Consider the following 15,313-nt stretch of genomic DNA (forward strand, 5'->3'; position numbering starts at 1 on the left):
GCTCAGCTCCACTGGGGTTGGGGGGCGGGGGGGATGATTCTCATCTGAGTCCTCTCTGTTCTGTTTATTCTCCAGCCTATTTGTGCCACCAGCACTGGTTACTATGATTACATCATTTCATTGAATAATATGTAAACCAATGAAATATGAGTGCCAAAGAAAGAGGTGTTGATACAATAAGATGAATTCTCTGGAAAGACTAGATAGAGGCAAATTGCTTTCTTTTTTTTTTTAAATGCTATCAGTTTAGGTCTAGGCAAAACAACGATAAAAGATTGATGGGAGACAAATCATAAAAACATGGGAGGATCTGTACTCCATTGGCTTCACAAGTGTTTTTAAAATTCTTACTCCATTTTAAAGAAATCAGACCTGAAAGTTGGGGGACTTCCCTGGCAGTCCAGTAGTTAAGACTTCACCTTCCAATGCAGGGGGTGTGGGTTCAATCCCTGGTCGGGGAGCTAAGATCCCACATGGCTCACGGCAGAAAAACCAAAACAAAACAGAAGCAATGTTTTTTTTTTTTAAGACTTTTTTTTGGGTTTGTTTTTAAAGAAACTGCATACATCATTGGAGACAAACAATTTAAATACCATGCAGTTTCTGTATGTACAAAACCTAGGCCATAGAAATCCAGTTTCATTTGTATTCTGTTTACACTGTCTTCCTCATACAGCCGTTGTCTGTTAAAGTAGAACACAGGAGAGTGCTCTGGTACAAAGACAAACTATGTACAGGCACCCGGGAAGCAACTGGAAAAAAGCAACTGGTTTGGGGATCAACAGACAAATGGGAAGAAAGAGTCATTTAAGGTGACCTTCGCCCACTGGCTGTGCACAGGGAGAGCCTGAAATTCCATTCACCGAAGCACACACCACAATTTGCATTCAGCAACTATAAATACACGTAAACAGAAGCAAAATCATAACAAATTCAATAAAGGCTTTAAAAAATAAAATAAAAAATAAAACAAACCTGAAAGTTGTAGCAGAAGACATAGGTTTGGTTTATGCAAAAAGGTGAGGAGACTCCAGACAACAGACCTATACTCAAAGGAAAGCCCTGGGCCTGTGTTAAGAGATCGGTGAACAAATATATATGTATATGATTGAGGTGAAAATAAAATTGTTAAGAAATATAAGTGTCTTTTTATGATTCCTGTCTTTACCTGACTTTTCTGTTAATTGATCAACTAACAGCTCTAATTATGAGTTTCTACTGTTAATGTCCCTATTCTTATAGATGAGGAAATTGAGACTTAAAGAAACTAATTTGCTCAAGATTTGAATGCAGGTCTTTCTGACTTCAAAGTCTGTACGTGTTCTAAATCACTATACCAGCTACAGTGCCTGACTATTTTAGCCATTCAGTATTTTTTGAAGAGATAGAAAGATGTGTAAGAACTGGCCCCTGCCCTTAGGAAATTCATGGTCTTGCAGGAGAGGGAGGCATGTAAATAATTCATTTTATTACGTATAGTAAGTAAAATTATAGGAGTTCACTGACAGAGATAGAGGAGGGAATGGTGAACTTTCTAAGGTGTCAAGAAAGGTTTTGCGTAGGAGATGCAAACCTAGATTTTAAATTTTTTTAATGAATAGGCATATACCAGGTAGAGGGGGCTCTAAGCAGAGGGGATAGCATATACAAAGTTAAAGAGAGAGGATGGTAAGATACGTTCAGAGAAATACAGAGGTTCTGTGTCTGAAGGGTGAGGTGGTAGGAGAGAGTTCTCAAGGGTCAGCTCGTAAAGGTCAAGTCAAGGAGTTTGGACTTGATCGTCTAGAACTTTGGGGGAGCCATTGAAACCCTTTAATCAGGACAGTGCATGGCTCTGTTTGCATTTTAGGTTACTCTGGTGGAAGGGGCTGGGGTGCAGACAAGGTTGGAAGAGGAACTGCGTTAATCCAGGTGAAAAATCGCAGCTCTCACTTGCAACAGCAGCAGGTAGAATGAATTCATTAAGGATTTTAGGGAAAACTGGTAGGACTTTATAACTAGATGTGGAGTGTGGAGGCCAGCCAGGGGTCTGGGTGGACGCTGGTGCAGTCAACCACAATGGACAATACCAGTGAAGAAGAAAACAATGATTTCAGCTTTGGATGCAAGTTTGAGTTTCCTGCAGGACCTTCAAGTGGAAATGTTCGACACAGCTAGATAATTGGCCTGGAGCTTAAGGGAGAAGTTGGGGGTGGAGACAGATTTGTGATTGTCCTTATACAGGTGGGGCATGAGAGGCAGACGCAGCGTGAGAGGCAAAGGGCTGATGACGGAAGCCTGGAGAAGGGGTCCATCGAGAAGACGACTAAGAAGGAACTTCCAAAGGGGAGAGAGAAAATCCCAGCCAGAGCGTGCTATCAGAGATGGTAGGAAAGAATTCCAAGCAGATCTGCCAGTGGTCGGTCATACCCTTGTGCCACAGAAGGACCAAGTCAAGGGAGAGCTGAGCAGTGTCCACCGCCGTGACCTTGGATGTTTGGGTGGAGCCAAGCCCAGATCGTGGTGGGCTGAAGTGCCAGCAAGTTAGGAAATCAAGCAGAATACAGAACACCGGGAAACTGTCACACATCTGAAGAGGGGAAGGAAGAGGAGACTGTTTGAAACTAGGGTGAAAATGTGGCTGTTTAATAGGGTAGGAGGCACCTGAGCTGCTATATGGGCCAAGGAAGCCATGAAGGGGCAACTGTATCTCAGGGGTTCGCCCGTACCCAAAGCCCAGGTAAGTGAACTTCCTATTCCTTCTCCTTTCTTCTTTTCTTTGGGGCCTATTCTGAGCCCTCCCTTCCTTTTTTCAAAATCAGAGTTCATTGTCAGCTACTCCCTAACAGGGAATTTAAGAAGTAGCTCTTCCCAAGGGAGTATTTGGAAACAGCAAATGGCCCGGGAATCCCATGTGTTGCTCTTTCTCTGCTGCCACCATCCTCTAGTCCCCATCTCCTCCTGCACCCCTCTTCCCATGCCCTGGCCTTTGCCTCTGCCCGCAGGAATCTAGTTCAGGCTTTCCCCCACAGACAGGAGGCGTTACCACACACCTGGAAAAGCTCTTAGCCTTGGTTAACTAACTGTCAGCTCCTGGTGCAGCCAGGCTGGTGGGAAGTACAACTTGCTGGGCCAAGTTGTAACCAGGCCCGCTTGAGGCTGCCGTTTCTTCCACTGTTCTATGAGGGATTGACTGAGCTCACTGTGATCCCTTCCTGTGGTGTCACTGCTTGGTGTTCCATACACAGAGAAACGAGGCTTAGCCCCAGGGCTTCCTTATACCTTGGCAAATCCCACACCTGTGGGGTAGCGATCACTTTGACCTGAATTATAGGAGCTCAGGTAGGAAAAGGGGCAAAATCCTGATCAGCTTCCTGCTGACCCCTTCGGGGTTTTCTTTTCCGTCCTCCAGTCACTCACTGTCCTACATATTCTGCCTTCTGAAAGCTTGCAAATGGCAAGCTAATAGAAAGAGCACTGAGCCACAAGTAAGAAAGCAGCCATAGAATGCACCCATTTCCTAGCCATACAGTCTTGGCTAGGTTAGTTGATTCCTCTGAGCCTCAGTTTTCTCATCTGTAAAATGGTATTAATAATACCTATCACATAGTGATGTGAGTTATTCTATAACAGTGCATATGTGAAAATGCCTTGCACAGAACCTGACATGTAAAAGGTACCCATTTAAATATTTCTTGGGCCTGAATGCTTAGGCTAGGAATCCACGATACTTGCAATGTCTATAATTTTATGGAATTAATATTTGAGCATGTCAAACCTGAAAAAAATACATCACTTTTCATTAATCTTCTAGGAACTTAAGAAAGGATTTTTTTTTCTTTAGTACATCCTTGTGTTGCTTTGTCCAGCACTGGCCTTCTCCCTCCATCTGAATCAGGAACACTATTTTTACATTCCTTTCAACTGATAAAATTGCAATGCACTGCAGTGGTTCCCAAGGTAATAGAATAACTGTCTCTCTCACTGGCTCTATTTTTTTCTTTCTTCTTCTTTTTTTCTTTTCCCCTTGATAACAGAAAGCTTCTTTATTTTCCCTCCAGAAAAGAAGCGACATCACCCAGTCAATGTTAAATTCTGGCAGAAGTGGAGCCACTAAAACAGAAAGAAAAAAAAATTGGCAACAGCCAAGAATGAGAACTTGCATAGCATTTACTTAGTTGTATGTATTTCAGGAATACAGCGTCCTCTGTTTTATTGCCAATGATTGGCTCTGTGGCCAATGCTTATTTCTAAAATAATTCTCTTTTCCGTGCACGTAGCAGATTGATTGCGTTGATGGCCCCCGTTCTCTACCTCTCCTTTTTGCCTTGACACTTCACCGTTCCCTTCACTAAAGAGATGGAGTCCATTAACCCATCTCTTGCTTTTGGACTTCACCATGTGTCTTGCTTTGATCTGAGGGATGCTTGTAGAAGGCATGCAATCATGATGCAAGTAGAAGCTTTTAAAAGTACTGATGTGTTTCCCCTAGTCCTTTTGGACCCCTGACGTCACTGTGAAAATGTGCCCAGGCTAGCCTATTCGAGGGCTGTGAGAGGGATCCAAGCTAAGGCCATCCTAGACCATCCAGCTCCCATCAGCTGACCCCATAGGCTTGTGAACAAAAATAAATCTTTACTGTTGTATGCCACCAAAGTTTTTTATTTGTTATACAGCAATACCTAACTGATACAGTAAATTTTGGTGCCTGGGCGGGTGACCCATGTCTTCTCCAACTGCAATGGTGAAAAAATTCTTGTACATCAAGCCCCACTGATATTATGGTTAATGGCCTGGAGAGGTAGTTTGAAATTGCCATTCTAGGTAAACTGCCCTTTAATTGTTCCCTAAATACAGCCTGTACATCCCTGCCTCGGTACCTTTATAAATTTCATTTCTCCCTAGTGGAATGTCCTTTCTTCTCTCTTCTCTGCCTATTAGAATCATACCAGATCTCCAAGGACCTAAAGAAAACCAGCCTTTTCTGAATGCACCTTCTTCTCCCTTCACACCAGCCTCAAACTTTACTCCAAAAGGAGAGCACAGTTGGTGTGTCATTATCCATGCTGGACTGTTTCTCCCCAACTGCCCCTCGGCCCCCCTTCCTCCCTGGTTGTCTCATGTGGCCCAGCCGATCTTGACCCTCCCTCCCACCCACTCACTCCCCCCCCCCCGCTCCCTTTAGGTGCCCCATTGATTGTTGTGCTTGCAAAATTACCTTGTGGTTATCTGAGTAAACGGAAGTTTCCTGAGAACAAAGGCTTCGTATGTGCAGCACTTAAAATAGCACCCAGAAGATTAAAAAAATTGTTGGATAGGTGGATGGAACAGGGATCTGCTGTAACTGTGGCCTGAAGCAGACTAGGCTGTTACTGACCCATCTAAATGGAGGCTCGGCCTGGGGAACTAACATCCTCAGTAAGCTCGTCCCGTGTATGGTCTTGTCGTCGCAGACTAGGATTAAGTTGGCCTGGGTTCAGCGCCAGGCTAACTTAGTCCTAGTCCGTGAAGTCACTCCCCCGCCATCCTTGGTGCCCAGGCCCACACTGGGCAGATGAAGATTCCCTTAAATGTCGCTGATATGCATTGATCACTTTCTATATACTAGATGTTGTTCTAAGTGTTTTCAGTGAATTAGTTCATTCAATTCTCACAGCAATCTTATGGGGCACATACTGTTAGTATCTCCATTTTGTTGATGAGGGTTAGAAAAGGTTAATTTACTGTTCTAAGAGCAACTATTAAAAATACAGTCTGGGGCTTCCCTGGTGGCGCAGTGGTTGAGAATCTGCCTGCCAATGCAGGGCACACGGGTTCGAGCCCTGGTCTGGGAAGATCCCACATGCCGTGCAGCAACTAGGCCCGTGAGCCACAACTACTGAGCCTGCGCGTCTGGAGCCTGTGCTCCGCAACAGGAGAGGCGGCAACAGTGAGAGGCCCGCGCACCGCGATGAAGAGTGGCCCCCGCTCACCGCAACTAGAGAAAGCCCTAGCACAGAAACGAAGACCCAACATAGCAAGCAATCAATCAATAAATAAATCTTAAAAAAAAAAAAAAAAAATACAGTCTGTGCAGACCCAGGCACACCCACCTAGAGTGTGTTATCGTCACCGTCACCGCATGTCTCCCCAGGTTCATGTCTTCTAGGGACGCTTCTCTCATTTCTCAGTCCTTTCCTCTGCCAAGATGGGAGGCGAGGTAAGGGCTAAGAAGAGAAAATTGCTGCTTGATTCTTCATTTATTCTGTTTACTTAAATCCCCTTATCGTTACCTAATGATATGTATTTAACCAGGAGGAGGCCCATCTTTTCTTATTTTTATCTATCTATGTTTACCTACCCATGAAGATAACTTCCTAAGTAGGTAAATTTGAATGATTAGCAAAGAGCCATATAAAGCAAACTGTATTGCTCTCTGCAAGCCGTCTCTGTTTCTCAGTGGGCTGGAAACCGCACTATTGCTTCCCCTTTATCTTTGTAGTGAGAGCGCAACATTTGTCACTCAGCGTCTGAGCAACTTCAGTGACACCACCGGGAAAGGTCTATACTGGTCCAAATGGCACGCTTCCCACGAGTGGCATCTTTTTTTCTCTTTCTGAGTAAGTGTCATAATTCTGTAGGTTACTGTGGTCAAGGAGCTAGTCAAACGGAGACTGTTGGATGATAAAATGGGACAGTTTGGTCTCTACAGGAAAAACAATGCCACACGTCTCTGGTGCTGGCAGTCATTTTTGACTTGTGATGATGTGCTTGGCTACCTAGGCATCCTTGAGTTCCAGGAGGTGCAATGTTAGGTTGAGTCCCATGAATCTGATCCCACTGGTTTTTACATTTGTGTGTGTGGCCAGAGCTGCCGATTTTGCTGGCCCTGCCTTCACCTTATGTTCTTGGGCTAACTCATCCCTGGAGATAGGAAGAGGCTTAACTCCTCAGACTGAGAGGTGATGCCTGATGTTAGAACGTGTCTAGATGATAAATGTGCCTTGGGGATGTGGCCGGATGGAAGTGTCATGAGAGCACTTAGGAGTTTTAGGCTAACCTGAAAGAAGGTTCTGGACTTCATCTGTGAGATGAAGTGGGAATTGACTACTAAGAGCCTGAGAAAGGGGCAGGAAGATTCACTTGGCTCTGCTGAGGGGCACCTGGAAGGACCTCAGCCGGCCCAGGGGCATTTGTACATGGTTGAACAGGATGGCGAAGGGGGAAGTTTGGGGGTGGATGGGTGAACAGATGAACTGGGGAAGGAATGAAATAGTTTCAGAGCAGACAGAGCAGGTAGCAGGTACTTTTTAGTGCTATGGGTTCTCTAACATCTGGTGAAGCCCATAGACCCCATCTCAGAATAATTTTTAAATGTGTGAATTAAAATGTATAAGATTATAGGGAAAATCAGTCATATTGAAATAAGGTTATTGAAATATTTTAAAGTAAATTTTGATGTAGTCATTTATTTGCTACATTATTTATGTATTACATAATAAGATCTGGAGGTGGTCTATTAACCACCAAACTTCAAAGTCGTAATGAGTATGAACAATATTTCAAGATATCTGCAATAGATGTAGTGTGATGTGAAAATATCTATGGTTTGTTGTCTACATTCATGACTGAAGAAAATGCTAAATTTCCATTAAGATTAGTGAAAATAAAGATGTAGGGTTTTTTCCCACCCAAGTTTATGAACCTTTTCATCCCCCATGTGGACCCAAGTTAACAACTTCTGCTTTAAAGAGACTGGATGGAGTTAGTGACGGGACTTGGACAATAGGGGAACTAGAAGAGCTTAGAATCAGTGTGACCAAGGCTGTGGCTAAAACACGAAAAGGGTGCAGCATTCAACTCAAAGGGGTGCTTAATAAACCTTGGCTTGAGTTGAATTGGGTTCATGTCTCAAAAGACATTGGGTAGTGTAAGGTAGAGATCAGATATGGGGCCTGCTGGGGTGAGAGGTGGCCTGCAGGAGAAGTTACTGGGACCAGTTGCTGGGTAATCAATGCCCACTAGACTGGCTTGGCAGACGTTAATGACCAGGTTCACTGGTGGAATCCTTTGGGGATTGTTGGCTGGTGTCCTGTTCAGGTGTCTTGAGTGTGATTCTCAAGTGTCTGTGCTTTGTGTCTGTGAACCGTGTGTTTGGCTTGTGTATGGGGAAACTGGGCTTACATTGTGCAATAAGTCAGACAACTGCAAATTCTCTCTTTGTCTTTTTTTTTTTTTTTTTTTTCCCTAGTGAGCAAGCTGAAAGGCCTGGGAAAAGGAAGGTAATAACCAAGGTTCAAAAAGGGGAAGCTTCAAGCCTTTCAATTCCCCATTTAAACCATTACCTAAACTGGGTTATATATTTATTTCTTCTAAATTTAAACTCTTCCTAAGCACAAATTTTGTGTAGAGCCACAGTTTTTATGTGAGAAACATATATATCAGGAAGTAACTTGAAAAAACATTTTGGAAGCCTGCTATTTGTCATTACAAATACAGAGGGAATAATGAAGGAAATTAATTAAATGATGGATGATCAACTGACCAATTGCATTGTTTAGCAAATGTATACCTTGTCCTAATTAATTTTTTAAATAAATATATAAAGACTGATGAACCCTGTTAGAATATGGGGCCAGATGAGGTTAAGGTCATGGGTAAATGAGCTCTTGGACTTAGATTTGTCTGCTTGGTCTGTCACCCCTCACCCTGAATAGCTGCCCTACAAATAAAAGTCATTAACATGGGAGGGTCCTGGGGAGGGGCTACTGTTTGTCTTACTGGGGCTGTATTCACGAAAAAAAAAAAAATCCACTGAATTATGGATGGAAGCATTCTCAGCCTCCAAGCAAAAAGGGATTTTATATGGGTAAAGAAAGAGAAGTCGCTTGTTGTGTTTGATGTTCTCCAGCTAGGTTTTGTATAAGGTGGAAGCATTTGAAGTTGCTGTTTTTGCGTATCAAAGGTGGCCAGGTGTTAGCCACATTTTATATAGGTCAAATAGCTTCCATTCAAATAATACTGAAATAGAAAATTTGGCAATCCCAGTAATGTGTTTGGAAAAAGTCAACACCATTAGGAAATTCTTCGTGTTACAAAAATGTGACTCCAATGCAGTATGTCAATGCCAAGCTCTGTGTCCATCAGTCAACAAGAATCTGACCTGCTGTGCAGAGGTGCCTAACCCTCTGTCTATTAAAAGAGAAAGCAACGGGTCAGTCCTCTGAGGTATTTCACTCTTTAGGAGGAGAGATACGTACAACATCCCACAGAAAACAGATTTATAATAAGATGCTTCAGTGTATGTATGATTCCCCATGCATGGCCATTTGAATTGGCCTCTGTCAGTCATTCCTTTTTACCTCCACAATACCTATTAAACCTTCACACTGTTTCTTTCGCTTTTCTGAGTACCCTCCCAATCATGTTCTTGACCTCGTGCCTCTACTAGCACCTTATGACATTCATCATCCTCTCTCTGGCTTCATCCATGTCTCCCCTCTACAGCTCCTCTGCCCGTAGACATGCAGAGGTACCTGTGTCCATCCTCCCTCACTGCTCTGCCCCATCCATCTACTCTTTCTAACTGCCACCCTATTCTTCTCTTTCCCTTCTCCATGACGCTTCTTGTAGTTTATGCTTCTTGCAGTTGCTTCTTACCCTTGAAATACTCTGCTGCTGCTCTATGGAAATCTCTTTTACAAAGATTTCCACTGACCTCCTCATCATCAAACTAAAAAGACTTTCGTCCGCCTTTAGAGTCCTTACCCTCTCAGCGGCATTCAGCAGTGCGGACAAGCTCTTTCTTCTTGGACTGTTTTGCTCCTTTGGTTTTCAAGCTACTGTGTCCTTGCTGCCCTCCCACCTGATTCTTCCCTCCCTGATTCTTCCTTCTGTAGGTTTTGTTCCTCATCCTATCCCCTAAATAGAGAGATCCTCTAATAATCTCTCTTCAGCCCTCTCCTTACATTCCCTAACGCTTCGCAGTGCTTACGTGTAGCTGACCTAATCTGCATCTACAGCCCAGAACTCTCCCTAGTTACAAACAAGCATTTACAGGAAGCAGTGAGGAAACAATGGACACAGCCAGGAATTTGACATTTGTAAATCCAAGTTCAGTTCTGGCTGCACCATTTACAACTTTGACAATGCTAAATATGGGAATATCTCAGAGTTCTTAAGAGGACTGGATTACAAATATTTTCAAAGGGTTGAGTAGATTTTAAAGTATAGATAGATAGATAGAGCTACAGATATAGACATATATTTAAATATTATTTCCAAATGTTTGCTGGATTTCCTTCCTTTGTTCCATGGTACTCTAATTTAGTATTTCCAAAATTAAATGCCCTGTCTTCTCCTTCACCCTCGAACACACAACAGTACCTTTTCCTGATATCCTTATTCCTGTTAACAGTGCCATTACTCCCAGTCACCCTTACAAAACCTGGTATCATCTTTGATTTCCTCCTGCCTTCCATCCCTCCATCTACCCCTTCTACCTCCAAGCATCTAAGATACTGAAAAACTCTATAGATCTTATCTCCACAGTGGCTCTTAAATTATAGCCACTTTCTTTCCATTTCTATTGCCTTCATCACCCCTCTCCTGGGCTACTATCATTACCTGATGTCTACTTCTAACTCCATCATCCTACACACTGTCAGGTTAATTTTACTAAAACCTTTCAAATACTTTCAGTGGGTTCCCCATTGCCTAATCAATCAAGTCCAAACTTTTAAACATGATAGTCAAGCCCTTCGTGCTTTGGACTCAAAATTCCTACCCACTCTTACCTCTTTCTATTAATCTTCATGTAACCCTCCCCCTAATGCAACTGATTACTCTCTATTTCCTGAACAATTCTTTTGATTACTACTTATACAGTCTTTTCATGAAATCTCCTTCACCTAAAAGGCCCTGTCTCTCCACTTGAATTGTCATAACCTTCTCCAAAGTCCATTTTTAATACAATCTCTTCCATATGCCTTACCTATTTCCCTCCCCCAAAATGTAATCTCTCCTTCCTTCAAATTCCTCAAAGCGCCTTTATCATATTTCTTTCCAGGACAGATGACTACCACCCTACTTGACTAAACTGTAAAATCAAGAAGTCAGAGACTATCCCACACTCATCTTCATATCTTAGTCCTTGAAGCATCGGAAACACTATAAGTGGTTGAACAAATATTTATTGAATTAGTAGGCGAAGCAGTAGAAAATGAAGTGCTAGTTTTCAAAATAAAACGTTTCACATGTGGTACCATCTCTCTGAAAAGTCATAAAAAATGTTAAGTGTTGCCTAGACACCAAAAATAACATTGTGGAAACACGTCCTGACATAAACATCTTAGTGGTACCTCAGAAATCATATTTTTAAAAACATTTTTATCTTGAAATATAACATAAAGAAAAGTTAGTAAGACATAAATGTGCAATTTAACTAATAAATAAAAAGTAAAAACCATGTAACCACTATGCAGGTCAAGAAATAGAACATTGCTAGGACCCTAGAAGCACCCACCCACCTTGCCACGCGTCCCATCCAGACACATACACACACAATCACTTTCCTGACTTTCGTGATACCTACTTCCTAGCTTTTTTTTTTTAATAGTTTTACCCATTACGTTTGCATCACTAAACAATGCAGTGTGGTTTTTTTTGCCTTTCTTTAAATTTTGTACAGAGTATAGTAAAAAAGATTCTAAAGTGTTCAACATCTTTCATTAAACACAGTGATCCACATTTCTGCAACCAGTTGCAATTCACTCACTTTCATTTCTGTATAAGATTCCATTTTATGAATGTACCACAGTCTGCCTGTTCTACTGTTGATGGACATATGAATGGTCTCTAGTTTGGGGGCTGTAATGAACACTGCTGCTGTGGATACTTTTTCACGTGTAGCCTGGTACAGTGCTCACATTTCTCTAAGATGTATGTCTAAGACTGGCTAGCATTGCTGACAATGTTTTAAATTGCCTTTGTAGTATAATTTTTTGGTAAATAATATTTTAAAATTTTACTACTGTATGGCATGGGGAACTATATTCAATATACTGTAAAAACCTATAATAGAAAAGGATCTGAAAAAGAATAGATATATATATATATGTGTAACTGAATCACTTTGCTGTACACCCGAAACTAACACAACATTGTAAATCAACTATACTTCAATAAAAAGTTGTATGTTTTGAAAAAAAATTAAAATTTTTTTCTCGTATGGTCTAACTTCTATTCCTAAGTGCTTATTACAAAAGGAGCATAATATACATATATCACATTAACTGGGATTTATGAATAAATTAGTATATTTTAAATGATTACTGGAAATTTGTGTGATTGGTTGATTGATTGGATGTTTGTTTTCCAGTTTTGCATTGATTGTATCCATATGCAATTTTTAGTTGGCTGTATCAGGTGACCTCTTACTCTTTCTCCCTATTTTTTTGCAGGTCCCCTCCTATCAGAATTGTCTTCATTCTAAAATTCCTATACTCAGCCTATACTCATGGTCTCTGTAATGTCATTTTCCCCTCTCTCACTTTTTTTTTTTCACTCTGGTCTCCTTTACTCTTTGTCCTTGTGGATTCACAAAATTCAGCAGATGCTCTGCTTCTTCCATGCCTACTTATGAACTCTATTCTGTTAATTCTGTAATACCAGCAATTGCTCCCTGTTGGACTCTTCTGATGTCTTTCCACTGGGCCCTAGGCCCCGAGTGGAAAGATCTAGCTCACCCTGTGGCATCTCTGTCATTTGTTCTTTGTTCTTTCTGTTACACAAAATAAACTAGGCTATGATAGTAACATAATAAATAAATACATACCTTTTAATTTCTAAAAAAGGCTTGATTTTGAAAATGTGTATGTCAAAGGAAATGTTGCCATTGAATAAGATTTTCTCCTTTAAACCTAATACTTGAGATTTGTCCCAACAGGAAACATTCCATAGTGGTCCCAGCTGAAAACTTTGGGTAAGAGAACAACTAAACTAAATCTGATCCCAGATCCCGTTGGGCTTGACAGTCATCTTTTATGAAGCTTTTCAATAAAGCTGTAGTGGCTCTTGAAAAAATTACAAAATGAAAAACCCTCCAAGTGCTGCTGCTTCTTCAGATGCTAATTTTAGCTAGTCTTGCATCACACCTGGCCGGGAGCTACAGATATTTCCAACCAACCAGCAGGACAAAGCATGGCACCAGGAGCAGTGCCATAAACTCTGCCTCTCCAGCAATCATTTCTGTGAGAAAAGCTCGATGACAGGTACCTAGGAATTGGAGGCTTGAGGAAGTATATTGAGGAATGTTCCCATAAAAGAATGTAGGGCTTCCCTGGTGGCGCAGTGGTTGAGAATCCGCCTGCCAATTCAGGGGACACGGGTTCGAGCCCTGGTCTGGGAGGATCCCACATGCCACGGAGCAACTAGGCCCGTGAGCCACAATTACTCAGCCTGCGCGTCTGGAGCTTGTGCTCCGCAACGAGAGAGGCCGCGATAGTGAGAGGCCCGCGCACCGCGATGAAGAGTGGCCCCCGCTTGCCACAACTAGAGAAAGCCCTGGCACAGCAACGAAGACCCAACACAGCCATAAATAAATAAATAAATAAATAAATAAATAAATAAATATTTTTTAAAAAAAAAGAATGTAAAAGGTGAATTATTATGCATCGTATTTGCTTCAGGTGCACTTAGATAAGCAGATACGTTTTATGAAAGTGGTCATGTTACATTGATGAAGCTCAACATTTTTTTGTTAAGAGACTAGAGATTACTATGGAAGTTAAACTCATAAAAGAACAATTAACTCATCAAGCCATTCCACTGCTCCTCATCCTGAAGAAGGGATTGAACATTTGAGTTGATTATAGCTCATAACCTACGATCTCATTTTCTAGAACTGTAATACAGGGAGCTACATAATGTGACACATTGGGAACTGGAGCACTAATCTATTTTTATTCCCCTTTCTTTCTCCTGCTTGCAAGCTAAGCTCAGCACTGGCCAGAGAGAAGTAACAGTTCAGAAAGGACCGCTGTTCAGAGCTGAAGGGTACCCCATCAGCATCGGCTGCAATGTAACTGGCCACCGGGGACCTTCTGAGCAGCATTTCCAGTGGTCTGTTTACCTGCCGACAGCCCCGACCCAAGAAATCCAGATCATCAGCACCAAGGATGCCACCTTCTCTTATGCAGTGTATGCACGGCGGGTGCAAAGTAGGGAAATCTATGTGGAGAAGGTCCAGGGTAACTCAGTCTTTTTGCACATCTCCAAGCTCCAGATGAAGGATTCTGGCGAGTACGAGTGTCACACACCCAACACTGATGGAAAATACTATGGGAGTTACAGTGCAAAGACGAATCTAATTGGTAAGCTGTGTGCCCTCCTCTTCTAGCCAGCCCCTGAGAAGCCAGATTCTCCATCAACACGATGCCTTGCAATGTGACATGACTTTATATTGTGCTGTTTGTTTTGGCAAAAGAGCCCACATACCCCTCTGGATATTTTGGAGTTTGTCACAAATAGGTATCTCATATTCCCTAAAACTCTTAATTCATTTTCCCAATCGACTTTGTCATGATGAGTTAGATAGTATGTGGTCTTCCTAGGCCTTGCCCACAACTATTCATAGGTTGATAATAGCACAGCATTAGACAAAGCTTTGAGAGTTCTCATGGTATGTCTCTTCTCAGAGGCAGAATATTAACTTGATAGAAGAGCCAGTATTAATATATTTAATATATGTTTATATATAATTAATATAATACCAAAGGAAGTAAGTCATTAACTTGGAAGTAATTATTCTCAAACTTCCATTCTCTAACATAGTTACCTATGGGGCAAGGGTCATATTATTTGAAATTACCCTTTTGTCTCTTTGCCTAGAATATCTTATTACTCCCTTTTCAGCCTAGCAAACTCCTACATATACTTCTGAACCCAGTTTAGGTATTACCTCTTCTGTGAAACCCATTCTGTCTCAGGCAGTATTCCCATCTTTGTTCTTTCTTGATGCTCTGTTCACACTACTGTTGTTAGTACTCACCCGGTTTATGTGGTAATTGGCTACTTACATGACCCTCTCTGACCTCACCTTGAGCTCGATGAGAAGAGAACATTTACCTCACTCTCTAGCACAGTGGTTAGCTCTGAGTAGATGCTCAATAAACATTCATTTTTGAATCTAAGTGTTGCTTCCACATAAACTTAGGCTGTGTGATTACCTTTGAGGAAGGAAAGAATGGTAGGGTAGTAAGATGGTTTTCAAAACTTTGGTAAGGGTTGCATTTTGGCTCTGAATGATAAATTATAACAGATTATTTCAGGACTTTATTTTATAAAGGAGCAGGTG

The 15,313-nt window shown here is 41.8% G+C and overlaps 1 protein-coding gene across 1 annotated transcript in view; it reads left to right on the top strand.

The window, feature by feature from the left end:
• The first annotated feature begins 6,535 nt into the window (after positions 1-6,535).
• Positions 6,536-15,313, top strand: part of CD101 (CD101 molecule) — a 34,023-nt gene continuing 25,245 nt past the window's right edge. Inside the window, exons 1-2 of the mRNA XM_057527310.1 lie at positions 6,536-6,578; positions 13,950-14,330. Coding sequence (XP_057383293.1) covers positions 6,536-6,578; positions 13,950-14,330 — 424 coding nt within the window. The remainder of the gene's footprint in view (positions 6,579-13,949; positions 14,331-15,313) is intronic.

This window comes from Balaenoptera acutorostrata, chromosome 1, assembly GCF_949987535.1.
Source record: "Balaenoptera acutorostrata chromosome 1, mBalAcu1.1, whole genome shotgun sequence".
Classification (NCBI taxonomy): Eukaryota; Metazoa; Chordata; class Mammalia; order Artiodactyla; family Balaenopteridae; genus Balaenoptera; species Balaenoptera acutorostrata.